Source organism: Sylvia atricapilla, chromosome 13 (assembly GCF_009819655.1).
Source record: "Sylvia atricapilla isolate bSylAtr1 chromosome 13, bSylAtr1.pri, whole genome shotgun sequence".
NCBI lineage: Eukaryota > Metazoa > Chordata > Aves > Passeriformes > Sylviidae > Sylvia > Sylvia atricapilla.
In genome coordinates this window covers 13,333,853-13,358,027 of record NC_089152.1, presented here as the reverse complement: position 1 = coordinate 13,358,027, position 24,175 = coordinate 13,333,853, and the positions used below count along the sequence as shown (strand labels likewise).

General features: G+C 39.0%; 1 protein-coding gene across 1 annotated transcript; it reads right to left on the bottom strand.

The window, feature by feature from the left end:
- Positions 1 to 540: 540 nt before the first annotated feature.
- TEX9 (testis expressed 9) lies at positions 541 to 21,657 on the bottom strand. The gene is made up of 11 exons (XM_066328484.1): positions 21,623 to 21,657; positions 20,760 to 20,823; positions 19,511 to 19,581; positions 15,444 to 15,492; positions 14,423 to 14,508; positions 12,738 to 12,916; positions 8,895 to 8,977; positions 6,417 to 6,590; positions 3,241 to 3,375; positions 2,637 to 2,771; positions 541 to 1,011 (listed from the first exon to the last, which is right to left on the bottom strand). Exons 2-11 carry the CDS (start codon positions 20,760 to 20,762, stop codon positions 934 to 936), a joined length of 993 nt encoding a protein of 330 aa, XP_066184581.1. The 5' UTR covers positions 20,763 to 20,823; positions 21,623 to 21,657; the 3' UTR covers positions 541 to 933.
- Positions 21,658 to 24,175: the final 2,518 nt, after the last annotated feature.

Genomic DNA, 24,175 nt, shown 5'->3' with positions numbered 1-24,175 from the left:
ATGTTCTTACTCACTCTGAGGGAGGAATTCATTGAAACAGCTGAGGTCTGGCAGAGGTTCATGCAAACAGCACAGGCTTGTATTGCTCCTGTTCATTAATGTACACTCAATAGGCTCAGCTCATCTACCCTGAATCTGTTTTCTAGTTATTGATTACAGCGATGACTAAGGAAATTTTTAAGGATGTAATGCTTGTAGAGCATCTGTGAATATTGAGTCATTGCTCCTGCCTGTATCCCAAAGAAGCAGCTGATGGCCAGGGAAAGGTTTAATACTTTCACCTTGACTGAAGGAACAGTTTTACACAATACAGCTCCATGGGACTGTGGAGTCTGTCTGGGCAATGAAGAGCAAGTCTCATGTATGGTTATGCCAGCCAGGGACTAAGATGTAATGGCTAAAAACAAGTTATGGTCATTTCTATAAAAGAGTTGTTGGTGCTTAAATTAGATGCCAGACCAGCTAGCTTTGAGGGGAGATCTGTTACAGAGAACAGACAAGGCCAATTTTCCAACCACGTGTTTTAAAAAGGACATGACATTTTCTTCTCAACTGGATCACTGGTTAGTTTATTTCTGTTGCAGCAAGGAATTTTCTGAGACTAAATCCTGACTTCCTTGGACTGAATATTACCATAGATAAGGCACAATTTTAAATGCTAGAACAGAGCAAACTGATAACAAAGTTCACTTGCATGGTCTGTCCTTACAGAATGGGCAGTTTGGGCTGACAATGGAATAGAAATTTGTGTTTCATATGACATTACAACACAAGCTATCAGGCTTACAAAAGTTAAACTATTTAAATATAAGCAAAATCAACAAAATCAATTGAGTGGAATATAGAGTTATTAACTCTTAACAAGGACTCATATACAGTCTCAAAATAATGTGCCATCTGACCCATCCTTCAAACAGAAGTTATTTAATGGGATCAATAATTTCCCCACTCTAGAGCTTTCATGAATTCCTCTTCAGTAAAAGAAAGCATCTTGGCAGCTTCAATGTGCATCTAAAAAAAAAAAAAAGAGCAGAAGGTAAAATAATGAGAATGACCAACACAGGTTCATACAGGCTAACTGGGATATTTTATGGGTTTTAATAAAGCACGAAAATTCCTGAAAATCTGACAATTCTTGTGACTTCTGAAGAACATATATAAGAAAACTGGGCCACGTTCTTTCAAGCTGATCAATATACAATTTAACATTAAAACTATTACAAAGCAAACCATCCTACTCCTCATATTTAATGTCTTCAGGGAATTTTTTCCTTCTATCATTCTTCAGACTCTGTCTGCTCTGTGCATCTGAACCTGCCACACAAATAGCCTAAATCAGGTTTTTCTAATTCATTCAACAAAAAGCCTGCTTGAAACAGATTTGAAGTCCTTCCACTGATTGTGAATACTGAGCACATGTGAGCTTCAGCTGCCTTTCCCCAGTGCCTTCTGCCAGAAGCTGCAAGGGGCAGGGTTAGCCCCAGTCTCTTCAGAAAGGACAACTCACAGCATCCTTCTTCTGTGAGTAAAACGTTTTATAAGAAAAGGTAAGTGGCCTTCTCTCCTATCTGCAATTCTGATACAGCACTTGTAATTGTTTAAAAATGTATTTAATGCAGTTTGTGACATCTGTCTGAGATCACAGGTTTGGTTCCCAGTCAAACAGAAATGCTGCTCAGTGACACCCATTTCAGTGAATTCAGTGAATTTCAGTGAATTTCAGTGAATTCATTTTCCAGAGGACAACAAACTACCTCATCTGGAAGAACATATTTTGAGTGAATGCTATGTAGTTTTCATTCTCAAAATAAACTTGCAGAGCTAGAAGGGCCAGCTGAAGGCTAAGCTAGCACTGTTGCTGTTAGATGAATCCCCAGGATCTCCTCTGCATCCTGTTACTGCCAGAAAAATTCTCTTGCACTGGAATACATAAGCAGCCCCACTTCCTCTTATTCCACTCACCTGTCCTCCTTTGCCCTGTGTTGGGGAGGCATTCCAGATTCAAGGGTGTAGCTTCATATTGCAATTCCCAGTTCTTAGGATAAGTGTGTGTATTTTGCACCCTGAAGTTGCCACTTCATACAGAACTATTCTTCCTCTAGGGGCTCAACAGCTTCAAAAGTGTTTACTAAATGTCTGGTGATCATTGAGTACTCACAGGGTAAATAAAATGTTCTACTTTCTTATCTCTAAGGCTGGCCCTTCTTAAAGAGGGTTCTGCTCAACAAGCCACCATAAATTGCTTGCTTTAGCTGTCTTACAGCTTTGATTTGAGGGTGGAGGAAGTGCATTGACTCCATCCCAAAATGAATCCCATGAGATTCAGCACAGTAAGCAATTGGACGTGACCCACTCTGTGTTAAGGTCCTGTCCAGCCCATAGCTCTACATGTCTCATGCAAACTCAGAAGGAAAACTGATGGAAATGATTGCACACATCCTAAGTACTTTAAGTGAAAAGTGTGATGGAACTAGTTAGTAGAAAATAATTTGATTTGGGCAGTATCTCTTAGTATACAGTCCTCTCATTTTAATTTCCTTCCGTGTAAACTCACAGTTTTCAGGATTACTTTACTGGACACAGACACATTTAGCTACAGGTTGTTACCTGAAATACATCCACAGTCTGCCCCTTACCTTTTGTCTCTTCAAAATATCAATTAACTTTAACTGCTTTTTAAAACCTGTAATTAGCTCTCCTTTTTGTTTCTGCAGTTTCTTGTTTTCTGTTTTTAATTCTTCAATGGTTTTGAGTTCTTGGTTGGCTACATCCTACCAAGGGAAGAAAAGGAGAAATATATTAATTATGAAAATGGTGCTTTAACCAACGAAACCTGGCATTATAGAAGGAAATGACAAACAGTAGCCACACATGGCACTTATGAGAAGAAATTAAATTAATCAAAATACTCCCACATTAAAACTTAAAAAAAAAATTTTGGCAGTAAGAGCTGTGGTTTGCCTTTTTATGTCTTAGGTGTGTATGTGTATTTCTCTCTCTTTCTAAACATGTCTAATTTGCACACAAATGAGGAAAATCACAAAGGCTTTAACTGCATTCTGTAATTTCTTCTTCCTGCAGAGGTTGCAGTAGTATCCTCTAAGATAACATTGAGGCCTTTTGTGACTTGCTCCAAGTTAATGCCTGTAAGAGACACGAAGCCGCCAAAGCCCATCGAGCTTTTTATCTATGATTCCTGAGTGATTACAGGCTGGAAATTGTTTTCCTGAGCTATAGTACCTTGTTGCTTTGCTTCAGTTTATTCAGCTCCACTTTATACTTTTCCACTTCTTCCAAGGCCCTGTTTAAACGAACCTCTGTTGCACTCTGAGTGGCTGCAGCCTGCTTTTGGGCACGCTTTAGATTCTCCAATTCCTATTTAAGAAGCAAAGGACAAACCCAATGAAAACATCATGAATAATGAAATAGATTTGTGGTGTTCTAATGAATCCTGTATCAACAACACACAAAAAGGCTCACCCTTAAAAGCTGAAGAGTCTGTGAACTTCTATGGCCTGGAGACAGAATCTGTCTCAAAGACAATTCTACCATTAAAACATCCCCTTTGAAATCTTGAAAAAGGATCTTTCTCATCTTTATATTTAAGCTTCCCTTGGAGTAATTGGGAAGCTGATCATGTAAGACCACAGGATTGACTGAAAACCCTTGTATGATCAGTCAGAAAAAGAGAAAAAAAATCACTATATCTACTCTGTGGCAGATTTTGGAATGGTGGCTCATGTTCCCAGATGCTTCTTCCTACCTGCTCCTTTCACCTCTTTGCCCCAGAGATTTCTACATGCAATTACCACCAAAAAGTGAAAGCAGCCTACTGAAGATGGCTGAGGGTAGTAACTATTTCATCTAGCAGAAAATAGTTCATCAAGGGTTATGGCACCAATCAAAGCAGTTGATTCTGACAGTATTTCATAGTGCTGTAAGTCGGGAAATAAGAGAAAGAGACCAAGTTGAGGAGCAGAATAATGAGACTAAAAATCAGGGAATATAGATAACATACAAAGTAAAAGAAATAAACAATTCTGGCAGAAAGAGCACATCCTGTGTTTTATGAAAAAGAAATAGACTTTTTTTTAAAGTATCAAATTTTTAGTAACTGGCACAGGAAGATTCTTTTAACCAAATCAAGGTAGAGAGGGGGCTTACTGATAATGAGGTGGCCCTCAGACTGCCTCATTTCTGAGTAATTGTTCTATTTGCCCAATTCTACACCTGTTCCGTGGTGGTCACTCAAGAATTCCACATCATTTATCCAAGAAATACAAACTAATTGACCTTTTTGTCTTGTATTGAGATGATGGAGCTGTGAAGAAAGACGATTACATCTTTCATGCTATGCATTTTATTCTGCATTAATATGAAAAGCTTTGGAATATAGTCTTTCAAGCATTTAATGACCAAAAAAAAAAAGAGTCTACATGCAATGCAAATTACTTATCAGCTAATCAGGTAATTTAATGAAAGAATTCTAAGAACTCTCTTAGGGATTTTTGACATTTACTGTCACACATAATACCTTATCAAGGACCTTTTTTGCAAGTCATCCAGTGAGGGTATATTGTTAAATATATTCAACTCCAAGTTTATAATCTCAAAAATGCCTGAAATAAATGTTTTATTTTGTAACTAGGCAAGGTTTCTGCCATTTCTTCAATACTTAAGTCAAAGCTGGATTAGTTTTCTCACGTAATATTTCTTTAAGAGGGGAGAGGATAAACTACTGTGTTTTAAAATTGCATCCCATTTCAGTTTCTGGATTTTCTCCACTGTTCTGCCATGGCTGAGGCACTTGAGTAGCAGCAGGGGCTGTGATGGCCCATGAGTAACCCTCACCAGGCCTTCTGTCCTCCCAGCAGCAGCGTAGGCAGCACTGCTATCTTTAGGAAGCTCTGTAACACCTCCCCAAAAAACAGTTTTGAGAGGTGTACTTAGCATCAAGCCTTTCTCCAAGGCAAGTGACAAACCCCTGCACAAAAGCTTAAAAAGAGTAAGAGTACAACTTTGGTGTTTCCCAGACCACTATCTAACATATACAGGCTGAACAGGTGAGAGAGAACACAAAGGAAGGAATATTCTTGTGAGAAAAAGATGAGAGAGGTGATAAGCATATATTAGACCACCTAGATAGAAAAAATGGAATGCTGGAAAGAAAAAGATGGAAATTTTTGGGAGCATCAGTTACTGCCTTAGGTGGGTGCGGCAGCAGTAATGTTTACAGAGACCAAACACCAAAAGAATAAAATGTAAAAATACCAAAGTAGTTACCATATTTCAGGTAAACTGTGAAAGGCAGGTGAGAATCTTTGCCTCGGCACATACAAAAAGTACCTGGGCAATTTACGAACTTACAAAAACTTGATAAGCTAAGGAGTTTGGGGAAGCATGTATCACACCTTAGGTCTACCATCATCTGCATTGCAACAACAGGAAAAGTAATGAAAGCCACAAAATTTCATTTGTGCTCTCTCAGCTATACAGAAAACAAGTACCAAATGTTTTTCCTCACAGAATCACTATCAGCATAAGGGAATTTAAAACCTCCAAGTATCTGCACAAAAACCCACCAAGGCCATGTTAGTTTTAAAATGCCAGAACTATAAAAAATGAAGATACAGGCCTGGCCACACAAATCCATGCTACGATTTAATGGAAGTATGAGACTTTGATGGGCTGAGCTGTGTTCTGTTTTTCCCCATTTTTTTAACTGCAACATTCTTCTGGTTGTTACATGTACTACCCAACACTGTATGTATGGTTTTGAAGTCAACCTCTCTAGCTCTGAGTAATTAAAGAAAAACACATGCTGCCCTTAAGATTAAGTTCCAAACAAAGCGAACTGTGTGTGCAGCCATCTGCTGTGCCAGGCATGGGCACTGCTGTGGGACAGCAGCGGCCCCACTGCAGTGCCTGCTGTTCCACCAACACACATCCCTTCCTTCACCTGCACAAGATACTGTGATAAGCTGCAGGTGCTTTGGAAAAAAGTGTTCACTAGGTTCTACAGCTTACAATAGAATTCACAGAAGTAATTTTTTAAAAAAATATAATTAAAACCCAAAAAATGGAACTTCCTTCTACTTTTCAGGATTCCTTTTTAAATTTGACAGCGGTTTCTGAAAAGGTAGTTCTGTCTCTTGTGTGCCTTTTACATAGGAATTTATTTTTAAAACACAGAAATACATGATTGTAGACACAGAAGAAAAGAAGTTAGAAATATATATAATTTCTTCTTTAAAAAAAAATTAGGCCATTCAAAACCACAATTTATAAATTAACAGACATTGAAACACTAATCAGATCTTTGGACACAGATCTATCAGTCCATCAGGCAACAGAAGGTAATTTCATGTGGGCTTTTTTCCCCTTTTTGAGATAAATGAGACTAATATCTGCAGTACCTTTTCTAGTGCAGTGACCTCTTGTTGTAACCCTTCAGTTTTTTTGTTTGCTTCTTGTGATAACATTTTGTACTTCTCAATCTGAGACTGCTGCAGGCTGATTGTTCGTTGCAGTCTCGCGTTTTCTTCTTCAGTATCTTTAAGCTGAGTTTCTAAATTCTGATTTTCATCATCCTGTAGGGCAGTAATTAGCAGAAAAACCCAACTAAATTATTGCAAGGAAGCAGGAGGGTAATGCAGTAACAATGTAAATAAATGGCAGTAAGAATATATGTGCTGTAGATTTAGAAATAGTGACAAATAAGAGTAAGAAAACAAAACACAATTTTTACCAAGATAATACTTTGAAAACCAGTAACACACTTCTCATTTAATTTTCTGCAGTCTTTTACTTGCAACTGTCTTGTAGCAGTATGTAAAACATTGCTCATAGCTCAAAGGTTTTGAAAATAATCAAAATGTTATAGAATTATATGAATAATGGTGGCACATAGATATTTTATGATATTTTTGTGAGATAAGCTAAATCCACATATTAGGAAAAAATATGGGGAAAAGAAAAGAATATAATTACTGATAAACCACTCCATTATGTTTTAGGAGATTATCTGGTTTTGACTTAAAAGCAAGCTAATGATCCAGGATACATCAAGTATTCACATTTAAGATTTTCTTAACATGAAGAGAGTCCTGTCTTAGATTCATGACCTACTGGCAATTACAGCCCACATTAAGCATTATAATTCAAGGCATTTTTCTTTTCTAACCTTTCAAACATTGTAAGTGAATACTAATGTAGATTATTCAGAGACACATTATGCCCTGCTTTTCTTTGAGAAAAAGAAACCAAGGCACATACAGAAATGAAATTTCTATGAAAAACGTCTCTCTCTGCTGTTCTCTCAGTCCCTTAGAATACAAGCTTCCCACCTGGGAAATCTGTGTGCTTTATCCTAAGCTTCTCGTGACTTCATGCACCTCAGAAACTCCCACCTCTTTACATTTAAACAGATTTACTGCTTCCTTATAACAATTGAACTGTGAAATGGAACCAAACCCAGAATCTATCTCAAGGCTTTGCCAAAATGAAATTTTTGTGACCTTCTGAATGTAATAAAGTTATTTTCACACCAAACAAACTAGAACCTAAAATGATACATTTACATACAAAGTGCTAAGGGAGCAGGACAAGAATAAGTACAAGATTTTGTTCTGTCATCTGCTACAGTAACTGAATTCTGTAGTGATTTTGGCATGGAACGATGAAGTTCAATAGCTACTGACAAAATTACATTTGATTTGAAAATTAAAATGTTTTTAAAATCTAAAGTACCAACTTTCTTCTGATCACAGCATAGAAGTATTGAAATGCAGAAGCACCTGTATTGATAAAAATAAGATAAAATATGCATATAAAATATCAAAATCTAATTATTTCTACAGACTTTGTTCATGTACTTATCTCAAAAAACTCTTTTACTATCATCCTGCTCCTTAACACTAAATTAAAAGCTTGTAAGAAAATATATAGGTGTTTTGCCATATGTTCTTAATGTCATAATTGCATTTGGGCCTGGGGAATAGGTGGAAAAAAGCATTCTGAAGTTAAGAGACCACAACTAAAAATAATCCAGTTATGTAAAATGGAAAGTTAGTTCAAAAACCTTGCTTGATTACAAATGCATGAATAAGAAGTGATCTCTCTGGCAGACAGATATGAAGTACTAAAGTTTTTACAGTTCAAGAGCTGTTTGAGCATCACTGCCAGGCAGTGCAGATCATAAAACTCACATGTACATTGTAACATTGAAATATCAGTGGTACCTTCACAATGCTCTAAGTTGACTCTGATCTGCCCAAGTATGTAATTCCAAACATTGTCCTCTGCATCAATTGTACTCTTGAGAACAGAGAAAGCCTAAATTCTGGTTTGATTACAATATTCCACTTCAAATGGAAGCTCTTTGCACACTTTGATCCATGGATGACACCAAAAGCACCTGACTGTATTTCTCAAGGTTTTCTATTTCTCAAGCTGTTCTATTGCTCATTCTACCCTAAACATCCATCTCATCCCAGCGGCTGGCTCTGGGCACCACTCTCCTTCCCTCTGTACTCCACAGTCTGCATTTCACTGCTACTGTTTCTTCTTCCTTTTTCTCGGGCTCTGCTCGCCTCCCCAGCAGTGAGGGTTTGAAACTGTGCAGCACCACCACCAGTGGCCCTGCAGCTGGGGCATGTCCTCATTCTCAGTGGTTCTTTCCTGCCCCAAATTATTTTCCACTAAGTACATTTTACAAGCTTTTAGCCCAAGATCACAGAAATTACCACCCCTGACTCTAAATTCGTACAGTATTTTTAAAAACCAGAACTTTAATTCTTAAAACTTGAAAAAGAAAAGTTGAGAGAATTCTGTTTTGGGATTATTTGTTAAAGAGGAACCTATTCAATTTCTAGATTAAAAAATTAATCTCTTACCTTTTTCCTGCATTCAAACACTACATTTGCCAGGTCTTCTTGTGTCACACGTAACTTTGCCTTAAGAAGTCTGATTTGAGCTTCTGTGAACATAAAAAGTTTTATTTAACATACGCAAGTACTCATCATTCAATGCAGGAAAGAACCAAAACTGATGCAAGAACTCACTTTCATGTTCTTGTATTTAAAATCACATTACATTATTTATAATTATTGAAGACAAATAGGCAAATAAAAACTCAGACTTCTAAAAAAGTCTTTGCAGATTTCTCATTCTTAGGCAAAGCTTTGTATAGATTTTTTTTCTTTTAAGGACTGAACTTGACATCTTTAAAATGTAAGACTCATAATGCTCAAAATTGAAACTTACTGAAAATTTTCATCATACCATGCTGTACATGGCAGCACTTCTTGAGTTTGCAGTCAACAGAATTATATTGTAGGGTATATCTATATTGCATTCCAGCTTCTGTAGTTACAGCCAAAGTATAATTTTAAACTGTGCACAACAAGGAATTCGATGTAGGCTGCAAACCCCTCCTAACAGGTAGACAGATATCCCTCCCACACAGTAGTCTATGCTTTTTTAAAGTACACTGCTAACATTCTTCAACTAATAGTTTAAAATTAAATCCATGTAATCAGATGATTTTTCCAAATGAAATACTTTCTTGCTCTTAGACAGCCAAGAAATGGACTGGCATGACAAAACAAACTGTGTATGAAGAGTCTGTTCTCATACCTCCTATTCCCCAGATCATTCACAAGGAACTTCCCCTGGACTTCCACAAGGATCAAGCACGGGAACAGCCTGAGGATCAAGTTGACTAACACAGGAATAACCACTGTTCACAGCAGTTACAAGAGGAAAAGAATAAAGTGAAGGAGAAGGATCTAGAGCTAATAGTGGAGGAATGGATGGGTACACATGTTCATTTGTTGTATCAGGAATTTGTTTAATTTCACTCACCTTCCCTCATCAGTTGCAGCTTAAGCTCTAACTCTGCAGAAGCCAGTAAGTACAATTTAGGAAAACATCATGAAAAAATAAGATACAGGCTGACTTTTATTCCTCCTGTTACATCCGTGCTAGCTTCTGGTATCTAGTCGCCATCAAGATGGAGACCATAATGAAAACCTTCACATTTATTCCCCTTTCAGGTACTTCTGTATTCTTAAGTTATTTGATTTTCTTCATAAAATATATTGTAGTTCAGCATTTGCCACATCCTGTGGCAAGGAGCTGGCTAATTTAATTATGCTTTATGTGAAAGAAAAACGCTTTTGTGTAGCTCACTTTAAATCCCACTTAATGTGGCATTTACTAGTATTTGCATTAGAGAAAGACAGCTTTCCCTTTACCATTACTGTTTCCATTAGAGAACTTTCATATTGCCTTTAATTGTCTTGTTTTCAAACTGAAGATTCAAATTCAAGCTGTTCTACACTTCTCATTGCACTGTACACTCTGAACATGCATCTTTGCTAGTTCTACATCCTGGATTTGAGATGGGGTGTGCAGAACTGTGCTATTCTCAATTATATAATAGCATAATGGTAACAGTACAATATTCTGTTTTCTGCTGTCTTCTGAAGGATTTCTAAAAGTTTATTGCCTTTTCCACTGTGAACAGGAAGTAAACTTATGGTTTTGGAGATTATTTAGTTATCACTAATTAAGGCAAGTCTAGCTCAGTAGTAGTGTAACTGGAGCTGTGTAGTTGGTGGGATTGGAAAGCTGTGTTTTCTGTCAGTGTTACTTTGCACTCTTTAATACAGAATATAAATTTGTGCTCATCACCTCACTCAGTACTATGAGATTCTTCTGTGATACTTCAGCATCTGTTTTAATTACTCTAATTTGTTTCATAGACAAATTTCTTTACCAGCTATCAATAGAAGCCCCATGACAGATTCCTCTAGGGCTATACCACGACCTCTAAACACTGGTTCTTTTTACCATTTTGTTTCCTCTTTTACCCAGCTGTTAGTCCACAGACAGCTTCTGTTTCATTCAGCTGTGTGTCATTAAGAACACTTAGTAATAAAACCTGTGCAAATGCAAGTGCAAAGCTAGAACCAGATCAGTCTTGAGAGGTGCCCATGATCCAAATAATCTGAATTCTGACAAGGGGTAAGATAATTAAACAATTAGCTTCCCAACTGATCAATTTTAATCACCTGATGAGGCTGAAAAGGAGGAGTATCACTTAATAGGATGGTCTTAGGTTATAAAGTAACCAATTGTTTAGGGACTGGTAAACAAGAAAACTATATTGGAGAGACTCTAATACCCTACAAGAAAGAAGTGATTTCTTGAATTCTTGAGATAAGATGAAGATTAACATTATGTGCAATAATACATTCAGGTATTTTATTCCTGTGCATAAGGGTATATTAGATAAAAATAGAGCTGCGTATTCAGCCTTCTCTAAATCTGTGTGCTTCTATCACTGCACAGAGTTACTGCAGAGTTGAATTATAACCCCCCAAACCAGACTAAAATAATGTCTAAGCTACTGTGTTGGCAGAAAAATGGCTGTACTGTGGTAATCTGTGATCACGAAATAAGGACAGGGAACCCAATTCCAGGAAGAGTGCTGCAAGAAGCTCAAGGAAAATTCTATGGAACCTTATCAGCACAGTGGCCTAAATAGCTGGGCACAGGTACACAGGCCTAAGGAATCCATTATGGAGATTCCCACTAAGCCCTCTCAGTAACAGGGCCTGCTTTATACCTGTGCCTGCTTCCTTGGGAACACCCTAACTGTTCTGAGAGTCTGACACCGCTGGAATGCTCTGCAGTAGCTTATTTACCACATTAAGGAGGTATTCAGAGTGTTTGAAACAGTCAATATCAAAATGAAAAAATTTCATCATTGAAGTTACAGAAACAATCCTCAATACTCCAGTACATGCCTTTGCTCCCTGATTACAAGGCACCAGTAATAACTCTTTTTGAGTTGCCTTGAATTAATTTGGTGTAACTTTCCAATACAAGCCAAAGCAATTTCTTTTTGGTTCAGGAAGAAAACTATAAAAGTTATCTGAGGATCTGTTATGGGAGACTTGGTAACAGAAGATGTGCACAGAATTACATGAGGTTAGAAACCAAGCTATTTCTGTGTTGGCATGCTTGTTGACATCAAGCTGTTAGATCAAAAGGACAGGGCTCAGGCACTTACAGCTACTGCAGTGAACCTCTGAGTTCATGCTCACTTTAGCATTGTAAGGAACCACACAAACTCACTTTTATCACACCAGAGCCAAAAACACAGATGTGTGTCATTCCTTTAGCATTGCTGGTAAATCTGCAATCCCTCCCCTGTTCTGTTTCTAGGACAGACACAAACACACCATTTGGAGTGGGAAAATATCTGGAGGATTCTAATTCAAGCACCGTAGCTGAAACATTACCTCGTTTCAGCCACTTGCTGAGATCCACAGCACTGGTCTGAGGAAAGGCTTTTGCCTCTAAAGACAGGGTGTGTGCAAAGACTGCAGCTCATCTTTTTGGAAAAACAAGCTTAGCATCCTGTGCTTGTTTCCCCAGTGAAATGAATCAAATGTTATGCATTTATTCAACCATATGTAACCATCCAAACATCTTGCTGCAAAGGTAGAAAGGAAGATAAAAGTTCACTTTTCCACATAATCATTCATATGTGACCTGATCTTCCTCTAGGACTATATAAAGAGGAAAAATATTATTTTCCTTTAAGTTAGGGGATTTAGAATTTTCCCTGTAATTTTTACCAAAACTCCTTTTTCTCTCCCCAGGAAAACTCATTTCTAACAGACATGAAGCAAAAATAAAGGTACTAACCATGGAAGTAAACTTACCTGCTCCCATTTCATTTCCAACCCTTGGAATAATATCATCATCTTGACAGTCTGGTAAGACTCCTTTCTTTAGTTTTTCTTCAACTTTGCTTATTGTTTTTGTTAAAGAAAAACCTACACAATCTTCCAGTACTGCAACACCATCAGCACTCTGTACTTCCATGTTTCTTATTTTTGAACTAAAAAAATGAAAACCCTAGATTTTAAACTTATAATACATCATATTTTTGTAAAACATTTTTTGTGTTTGCTATTTTTAAGAGTGTAGTTATTTACCTAATGTAATTTCATTACCTGCATTCATATGAAAGATGCATCAATGGCAATTTCTCATTTGCGTTTTGCAAGACACCTTTACCATATCCCACATAAAAAATTACAGGATTTTACATACTATAATGAAGAAGGCAGAGAAACCACTACCATTTGCAGCTGAGAAGATTCTGGCATGGTCTAAACAAATCTGTAACAAATCCAACAAATCTGTAACTAAGTCAGCGTAAAGCAAAGAAGGAGAGGAATGTACCATTTCCCTTGGGTACTGTCCTGGGGTGATCCTCTATCCTCTGTTGTAATTTCTGCTCTTTCCACTCCCCACCACATTATCTTTTAGAACTCTGTTGCCACTGGCTGTATTCCTACCTTATGACAATTTCTGCATCACTATGCTCAGCCTACGAAACTTCACTCATCCTAGAAGATGCATATCAATATTTTCCTCAAACCAACACTCAGGGTAACACATCACCTCCACAGGGTATCTCCTCAGCTTGCTCCTATAGAAAGGTGATCTCAGTTCTCACAGGATCTCCTAAGTTCTTACTCCAATATATCCCCATTCCAGCCTCCAAACTCCTCCTTAGCCCCTAACTTTCTCCCTTAACTTTTGGATTGCTCCACAGCCTCTGTATCTGCACAATTCCACTTCCAAACCTCATGATGAGGGGTGCCAGCATGACAACCTCCCCGAACTTTCCAAGGGAGATCTGAAGAGTCTCCAGGGATTCCCAATTCCTGTAAGAAAGCCTCGGCCAGTTCCACGTCCTGCCACCTTGCAGACAATTTTCATCCTATTTTGGTATTATGCCATAATTCACGGCACTTTTAAATTGCTCCCAGGATCTTATGGATTTTTCAACTCTTCTCTCTTTGTCCAGATCTCCATTTCTTGGTTTTGCAACCTTGAATGTGCTACCTACAGAGCTGAAGCTTCCCAGCTGGGAGCCCCTGGAAGCTGTGTTGTATGACTGATCTTCTTGTCCTGTGAGCCCAAGATTCATTACAACAGAGGAGGCCCTTCAAGGCCTCATGTTTCCCAGCACCAGTCTGATCACAAATCAGGCTGTAGCACCCAAGTGTGCTGGCCCAGGTTGCCTCAGGCGCTCTTTTTTTGCTCCTTGGGCCTCTTTTCTCTGATGGAGTCTACAGAATTCAGCTGCCAGCCTTGGAAAGTGCTAAAGCAGAAAGCAATATTGCAATTTCTGCATTATTAATCACCTAAGTCCACGGACAATTTTGGTGCAAGTAAACAGAGATAGCCACATGGTGGAGCTAATTGAGGAGGAACAGAAGTTTGATACATTTATTTGTATAAATAAAAAAAGCATACATCTATAAAATAACTTGATAGACAAAAATAGCAACTAAATGATTTCATGACAAATCAAATGAGATGTTTGATATACCTTGAAGTTGTTCTTTTTCCCTTATTTGCAGAGTATGGTCTGTTCTGAGCTGTGGGCACAGAAGGAAATTTCTTCTTGTTTTCTACCTAAAAGGTTTTTTTCAGAAATTAGTGGGGTATAATAATTATCATTATTGAAATATTTTTCTAGGGTTTTTTTCTTCTTCATATATCCATACTCAAGCATAGTTTTCAAAGTATGCTTTCAAAATGACTTCTCAATTTTATTTGCACTCATCTTTAGCTTGCAGCTTTTATGTCTGTATACCCTAATTGTAACACACCCAATAGTCATTGGCAGTGGGAGTTTTTCCACACATACTCATAGTAAATCTATGCACAAGCAAGGTTCTGAGCTTGTGCAAGGTATTAATTATTGGACTGTCATCATACCTTCAAAAATATGGTATTTTATGAATTATTTTAATCTTATAAAGTCTCCATTAAAGGAAGATTTAACAATATTTCTGTTACTTGCACCCAAATATTCTTTAAAAATTAAAGGATTTTCTACTGTATTCTGATATCTGCAGATGGTATTTTAGAAGCTTCAGCTCACCTCATGAAAATTTCAATATAAATTGTAGTTAGACTATTGAGATTGTTCCTAATCTCATTTTTCCATTATATTATCTAAATTCAGTTACTCTGAGTACTTGTTTAATATCTAGAAGACACCAGTACTTGCCTTTAGTACTATACAGGTGAGGGAAGGAAGAAAGCAAGAAATTACTTATGTTCTAATATTTTTCACTTGGAATTCTTAATTTGATGTTCAAAACACTGAACATTTCTCTCAATGCTGAAGAGAAGACAGAATACAAAAATGAAACATTATGTAAGTCCACCTGACCAGCAGTGGCACTGAGGAGCCCTGGTAACACTGTCCCTGTAGCACTGCTTTGGGCACCACTTCCCTTTGGCTTGGCACCCATGGAAGTCCCCAGTGTAGCCTCAAAACCACAAGTCGTTACACCTTTGAAATTATGCTAGAAAAGAATTTACCCAGGGTGGTTTGGTACCTTTGCAAGTGAGTGTGTAAGAGATGAAACTTCAGGACAGAGTGGATTTCTGCATTAAAAAAAAAAAAAAAAAACCAAACAAACAATCAATCACTGATCTATAACAATGTAAACACTTTGCAGTTAAAATAAACCCCCCATGTCAGAATCAGGAGATTAGCACTTCATATGTCTAGAATAAGCTACATAGGTAAGGTGGGAACATATACTGAATTCAAGCATAAATTCAGTCTCGTTCATGGTCTGTCCAGTCTACCTCATTTGCAACCCTAATCACGTGGTGAGTCTATGGTGCCTAATACAACAGCACTCATGTACTCATGTATCCTGATGCTGTCTCTTGGAATTCAGGCTACTGGCCTGTTAGGTCAGTGATTCCCTGTACCAGCGAGCAGAGTTACAGCTTCCCCAGGACAATCCAGAACCAGACACTGCCAGCAGCTCACTGGTAACACCTACGTGACATAAACCCCCTGAACTGCTACAAACAAAGGGAAGATGTAACTAGTGGCCTCTTCATCCTATGAGGAGGCAGCTCCACCTCCCCTAGCAGGATCAGACTGACTGTTGTCAGGTCAGTTGACACAGACTGTCAGAGGAATATGAGGTGGAGCAATTTATAAATTAAACCTCAGAGAATTTTCTCTGAAATAAGTATTACAAATACGGTATCCATTTTACAGATGGGGAATAAAACCAAGAATAAAAAAAAGCAGCTTTTTTATCTGCTTATTTGGCTGACAACTGTGCTTCTTAGTAACTGAATATCAGGTTAAATTATTATATTTCAAATATACTGAAATTAAGCAGAAAATTTTAGCATGCTGCATACTATTCAGGTCAAATTCCTTGTCAGATAGATATACAGATATAATTTTGCTTTCAAAATGAGTTATGTGAATGTGTATTATTGCAATGAAAGGCTATTTTTTAACTACCCTTTATAAATTTTTTTTTTTGCTTCAATTAAAATGCTGGCTTACAAAAGATTTTGAATAAAATTTAAATTTCTGGCTCATCAAGTCACCTAATTTTTTTGCCAGGCTGATTTGAGCAAATGTTTAGATCTTGCCTTTAAAAATTTCACAGACATTAATCAACAAGAATTATCTGCACAAAGCTCCATATTTTATTAATAATAAAAAACCCCAAAAACCCAAAAAATCCCCACCAAAAAAACCTACCAAACTCCCCCAAAAAACCCCCACCAAACCAACCAAACAAAAAAAAAACCCACAAAAACCCCACAACAAACAAAAAAATGCCAACCAACACAAAAACCTAGAAAAATCATCTGTATGTGGCTGGCAACAGACTTCAAGAATAGGATGATTAGGTTTTGTCTATTTACCCTATTTTCCTCAAGCTTTCTCCCTATTGGCTAGCTCTAGAGCATGCAGAAGGTGAGGATTTGCTGCTACAGAAATAGCAGTTATATGTGATTCTGAAAAATACAAAAATACAACATGCCCTATACTCAAGAAAAAATCATGTTCTTTCCCTCCAGAGAGTAATTTGTTCCTACTGTATCTGTTGTCTTAGGGTCGCCTTAAAAAACCCAAAACAAACCAGAAAAAAACTAAACACGAGGCAAAACAACCTCATTGTATCTCTCAAATTCTCAACTTGTTTAACTCTAATGGTTCTTTCCTGCTGCCCATTTTGAAAGCCCTCTCTCCAGTTGTGTGCCCGTACGCTCGGTGAAAGGACTGTGTAAATCCCGCGGAGAAGCACAGATGAGCAGCCCGGGGCCGGGGTTATCCCGCTCCATCCCCGGGCCGGGGTTATCCCCGCTCCATCCCCGGGCCGGGGTTATCCCCGCTCCATCCCCGGGCCGGGGTTATCCCCGCTCCATCCCCGGGCCGGGGTTATCCCCGCTCCATCCCCGGGCCGGGATTATCCCGCTCCATCCCCGGGCCGGGATTATCCCGCTCCATCCCCGGGCCGGGGTTATCCCGCTCCATCCCCGGGCCGGGGTTATCCCGCTCCATCCCCGGGCCGGGGTTATCCCGCTCCATCCCCGGGCCGGGGTTATCCCCGCTCCATCCCCGGGCCGGGGTTATCCCGCTCCATCCCCGGGCCGGGATTATCCCGCTCCACCGCCGGCCGGGGCCGCCCATGCGCGGCTCTGCCCAGCGCCGCCAGCCGGGCGATGGCTGGAGAGGGAAAGTGTAAACAAAAGCTCATTGCAGTGCGCTCTCACCGGAGCTGCTTTGTTGCTAAGTAATTCAAATTTCCCTGCAGACAATAGGTTGCAAGAACTCCAGAACAACTTCATTTAAAATATACGCTGATTTGGAGAGTGACTTAAATATTTGTTGTCTTTTTTCTACTTTGCTTAGTCATTTGTTTTTTTCCTTTCAACCTGTCATTTTTTCCCCCCTGGATACCACGTCTTTCTTTGCTTCAGCTCCTCCCCTCTCTTCAGTTGCTTTAGTATTCATTCTCCTTAAAGAAATCAATAGAAATTCCAACGAGATACTTCAAAAACATCTCAAATGCTTCCTTTAAATTTAAGGCCCGCTTGCACAATTTAGAAAGAAAAGAATTTTTGATTAAATATTAAATACTTGGAACTAATCTAATTGAATGACCTCAATGTTCACTCATGGATAATCAGTGTGCCTAATTCCTAGCACACATTTCTAATTTTTTTTTTCACTACAGCATGGGATTTCCAATCTTCTCTCACATAAATGTTTACTGGAACGCTGTGTTTACCAGACTGTGGTTCTTTTAATTTATGTTGGTACACCAGCTGATACTCTGACATGCTAATTGCTCTTTTTGTTTCTTTTTTTTAATTCTTCCAATACTTCAATTTATTTCTAACGTGTACCATCGAAGCTATTCATTCCCTTTGTGGGGCTGAATCTTCCAATCACATTACTTAATAAAACAGCCCTAAAACTCAATTCCAGTTTGAAGATCTCAAAAATTCTCTGTCCAATGTTCAAAATCCATCTAACAGAACATAAAACTGAAGTGAGATCCAGAATTAGTTTAAAAAGCATGATTATATTCATTGATAACATATTAAGTTTCTTGTCCCTTACTCCCTCAGCTATGGCTTTAAAATAGGTCAGGAATAATTTTAATTGTAGAAGCAAACTTTTGCTGCTAGTCAGGCTTCTATCATAGAAGCTGACTTGCTGTCACACCTTTTTGTGTACTGAAAACTCTTCTTACTTTCAGAAAAACCCCATGACTTTGCTTCTATTCTACATAAAAGTAACTATTTGATCATCTTTATCAGACTTTCATATACACTATTTGAAAAGTTTTCCAACTGCAGCATTGGAAAGCATTTTGAAACAAACAGTTAAAGCATTTTGTTGTCTGTGCCGGGATCTTTCTTATCCAGATTAGTGGCATCATAAATTTTAGGAACCTACAGATCAGAGCGTTGATAAACTGTGTATTAGTCTACCTTAAATTCACCCATTTCCCACACTACCAGTATACAAACCCCTGAACAACTAAGGAAACAATAATACCCCTGAATGACTAAGGGCATACAGCCATGCCCCACTTGTGAGCTCAGGGGTTTGGACACTCGGGCTGTGATCATCCAGGCCAAAGGCATGAGGGCCCCAGCACTGTAATGGTATCCACATTCCAGAGGGTGGCAGCTCAGTGTTTGCCTGTCTTAGGGTTTTGTGTTTGTTTTCATCAGGCATTTTCTGTCCCAGGAACCTTTAGGCCAAGTTAAATGTGAACCACTATCTATTCCTTCACTTTGTCACTTCAACTATTGAAAACCATCCACTGCCAAGCGCCTGCTCTTTGGTACTGCAAAGAATCCTGTGACCTTACCTTGCTCTTTTACAAAGGTCAGCACTTATAATATCTTAGAACATTCCAGCAAAATTATGCCTTTCTTGAAATAACAAGGAACAACACTTGCTTAGGATCATTTTTTTTTAAATAATAGGAAGAAAATTAAGATTCCTCCAATGCAGTATGCAGCAAAGATAGATAAAACAGGAGCATGATTAGGACATAAAGAGTGCAGGATCAGTGTGAGGTTCCCCACCAATTATACACAGCAGTTGTAAAGCACATACCTCTGTCTGTCATCTTCAGGTGACTTACTCTGTACTGAAACTGGCTGAGATAGTATCTTCTGTTGGCCTTTCTTTATTAAAAAAAAAAAAAAAAAAAAAAGTAGCTGATTTTGGGAGGATATAATCCACTAAAGATGAATTACCTATTTGTAAATCACAAATCACAGTAACTACAGTCTACTACAGAAAAGAACAGAAACTATAGTCTACCGTGGAAAAGAACTTTTGAAACACAGGAAAAGATGACTAAAAATGAAAATGACACTGCTGTTTTGTTGTTAAATGTATATCTGTGCAATCTGGCAGTGCCATGTGGTATATTAAGTACCCTAAGAATATTTCATCTTCTGCTATATTTAGAGAAGAAAAAAACAGTGGTTTTGTTGTTGCTATTTTCTAAAGGAAAGAGACTAGATGCTATTTTGGCCGTTTCATCTGCTCCTGTTCAAATGCCAAGCATTTAGCCTCAGCTTGTCACTGCTCAAGAGAAGAATATGTTTTCACAGCCCATAAAATTGAAGTTCCAACAGTAGGAAAAGTGCATACAAGTACAGCTCTCCAGAAGACTTAGTAGTTTGATTTTTAAGCCTTGTTTATTTGAATGAGTATACTTATAGTGAATATTTCTAATATACAAAACACAATCTCCAAACTGTTTTGGGTATAAACCTGCCCTGTTCCCTTTTTATTCATTTGTTCAACTTTCATGGAAAGTCTTGACTCTTATCTGGCACATATGTTAAATGATAATACTGATAATAAGCAGCAACTTTTTCTGTTTTGAGAAAGTTTCCCTCTTACTAAGTTCATCTTTTCTATTTATGTTGCTTATTCTTTGTATCTCTTTCAGCTTGAACAATGTAGATTCTATTTCACTAGGAGGTTACTGTAACAGGATCTGGTTTTCAAATACTAATTTTTAGTATTTAAGGCATAAAACCACCTACAGATACTTTTCTTAAACAATTAAACAAGTTTTTAATGTGGTTTTATGTATGTATCTGCACAAATGCTGTAGCCACAGGTGTGTGAATACCTACCTGATGAAATTACATAGAAACTATTTTTGAATGTGTTTTTAATACAAGTTTACAACTTTGAAAATAAATAAATTAAAGCCTAGCTTGCATTTGAAAGATTTGAAAGCAACAATGCTTTTAGTAGTCAGGGTCTGAATTCTTTTGAAGCTCAACCCTGTGTGCATGTGAATCCAGACTAACCTACATAACAGTCTGTATAACCTACTCACCATTAGTTCTTCAGCCTGACGCACCAGTTTTTCTGTTTTGGCTTCTAATTCTGCATTCAGTCGCCTGAAAGAGTAAGAATTTTTTGTCACTGCGTTCTTGAAAGATTTAAAAGGAATAAATGTGAGTGTGACAGAATTTTTGCCTGGACTAAGTGGAATTTTAATGATTCCTACAAAGGAATGCTGAATTACACTTCAAGGTATTAAAAACGTTATGTTTCAACAATTTCCTCTGTTTTGGCCAAATCAATAGTGATAAAACACTATTAAACAGCAAAATTTAGACTAGAACTGTGAGAGGTGAAGGATATGTTTGGTTTTGGACATGCCATATCTTAATACACATTGGATGTCTTCTTTTCCTACAGGTTTTCCATGTTCAACACAGTCCTTCCTTTCAGTATACCCAGCAGCAGGGTTGGGGAAGGACTCATGTACGACTACATTGCTTATCACATATTTAAAGATGTGTTGCCATATGGATGTACAGGTTACAGCAGTGAGGTTCACATACAAGGCAATGCACGTGAGTTCGTGTTCATGAGGTTCACACACACGCGAGTGCCTGTTCACATCCAGCCCTGGTGCGGTCACTGCCACAGCCTGAGACGGTGCGCCCTCACCGCTCACAGGGCTGGGCGCTAACAGCTAACAGGGACACGGCGTCCATTTCAAACCTTTACAGCTTTAAAGCTGTTTTTAACACGCTTAAGCTTTTATATAGTCATAATTTAGAACTCAAGTCAATGGTCGAAGCGCAGAAGAAGCTCGTGTCCAGGCCCCGGGCAGTGCCATCCGCCCTGCGCGGGGACGGAGCGGCGGCACCCGGGTACAGGGGACCCAGCGGGCCAGGGCCTCCTTACTTGTACTGCTCTTCCTTGGCCAGCCACGCTCCGCTCAGCGCCTGGGGGCTGCCGGCCGCTCTCCGCACCTGCGGGGAGGACGCCACAGTGAGCGGGGCGGGCCGGGCTTGGCACGGCCCCGCCGCCCCGACTCCGAGCCCGGCCCGAGCCGCCGCCTTACCCCGGCCCCGTCCCCGCCCCGCCGGGCCGCGCCGACCGCCGACATTTTGTCCGCGCCGAGGCCGCTGTGGCGGCGCCTTCGCCCGGGCAACCGGCGGCCGCCCGCCCTCGCTGCTTCCCTCCTCCTCCCCTCTCTCCTCCCCTCCGCCCGTGTCACGGCCCCAGCGCCAGCCGCGGGGACGGGCCCGTGCCCGGGGGCAGCTGGAGCCCGCCGTGCCGCTGGGCTCCGCGGGCTCAGGTGAGGGGCAGGAGAAAAGGGCTGAGGGGCCATTACAGTTTCTAGTGTGATAAATATTTTTATAGCCCTTCTGGTCATGCTACACGTTGTCCTGCCAGCGCCTCATTTCAGTGCATTAAACTCCTGTTCGCGGCATGAGGGCGACTGTCCCACCCTCGGTACGGCTCTTTGGTGCTGTCGCCCCTCTGCATTTCCTGTGCACACCTATCTGTGATTGTTGCCTGGTTTTTGCCTTGTCCTCCACCACTTGTTTGAATACCTCCGTTATTTTTGTCCCTCACCCACACACGGTTTGATTTTGCTGCATTTCTCCTTCCATGAGCCTGTTCCCACTCTGGTCTGCCGCAAAGTCTGAGAGGCACAGAGCGGGTCAGGTTGGAAGGAACCATGGTGGGTCCATCTGGTCCACTCTTCCAACTCCATCATCCCTGAGCACGTGGCACAGGATTGCGTCCAGATGGTCCTGGAATATGTCCAGTGAGGGGGACTCCACAGCCTCTCTGGGCAGCCTGTTCCAGTGCTCACTCACTGCACAGTAAAGAAGTTCTTCCTCCATTCAGCTGGAACTTTCTGTGCCTCAGTTTCTGCCCAGTGCCTCGTGTGACATTGCTCAGCACCACCAAGTGGGCTGTGGGTTACTTACCCACACACCTGCCCATTCACTCCCATCTCCTTTCTCAACTTCCTTGCAGATTTTGCCCCTGCATGTAATAGCAGCCCAGCTGTCCTGCACCAGGTATCCACAGAGCAAGAATAACGTAGTTCTATACTGAGTTATGTGAGCTGTATATGATTTTAATTAAGAGATTTGCACAAGGGAAATCAGAAGGGCTTAACTGGCTGGAAGTAGGTGGTTTGTGCTGAAGGATTTCTGCAGTAGTATTACTTGTGAAATAGAAGAAATACTTGAAGATTTTGAGCATTGACACAGGCAATGTAATGGGATAAATAAGGTGAAATGAAAGGACAAATGTGATTACTGTAAGGCAAAAAATTAGAAATATCAATATAGAAAATGAAAGTGCTTAGTGCTAATGTTGAATCAAAAGTATTGACGCACAGAGGGAAAAGAGTGAGCCTATGAAAAAATGTTATAGGAATTTTGAAAAAAAAAATCTATCAAGAGGTCAGTCCATTTCCATAATTTCTGTGTTTTTGCTGATAAGAATAGCAAAGGGTTAATGGTGGCATTTAAAAAACCCAAACAAACCAGAATTTAACTCCATCATTTGTGGTTTTGGTTTGGAAAAACAAAAAGGGTGTGGTCAATAGTAGAGATCTGACCTCCATGGGGAAAAGACAGGTTTTGTTAAGATATGAACTGTAGATTCTGTGAGACATTAATACATCATAACCAAAGTCACATTTTAGAAATATCTCTAGTCACATCCTGGGATTTTAAGAGAAACAGGGGGACTAGAGAAGGAAAGAAAGGTTGGCAGGATGAAAGCCAAGAGGAGAAATATGCTCTTGCCAAACAGGAACTTTTTCCCCAAAAGTACTATTTCTTTTTGCAGAACTAAAATATTGTCTTACTAATACTATTACTGGTTTTAAAGTTCTTTTACAAAATAGCTATGAGCATAGCATCTTAAAATGTCAAAAGTATTAGCTGGAAGATTTCTACTAGTTAGATACTGAGGCAACAAAATCACTGGTTGATATTAGAGAGATTAGAGCAACTGGTTTTCTAGCCAGCTTTTAGCTGAGACTTAATAAACAAAAGATGGGTAATTTATTATATAATAAATTATTAAATATGTTAATAAACACAGCAAAACAAGATTCTTTTTGTTTAAAACCCCCTGGGATTAATAACGTTTGTACATATTGGGATTGCAAATTTGCACAATATTTCTAAGATCCACAGCATGATTTATTTAATATGATTTATTTTTTGAAATATTATATCAATTTGGCTTAGAATACAACTACCTATAGTTGAAATAATATGAAAAGATCAGTATATTTGGAGAAATATTTCTTAGTGAACTTTAATGTATTTGTCCAGAGATGTCAAAAACAAAATTAGAAAAAATAAGAGATTTTCTTACATTCTTGATCCCTTACTCCATTAAGGTTTTATCACTTTAAAGTTGACCTGATGTGACCTTAACAGTTGTGTTTAATTCCCTAATACATAGTTGGTAACTGGG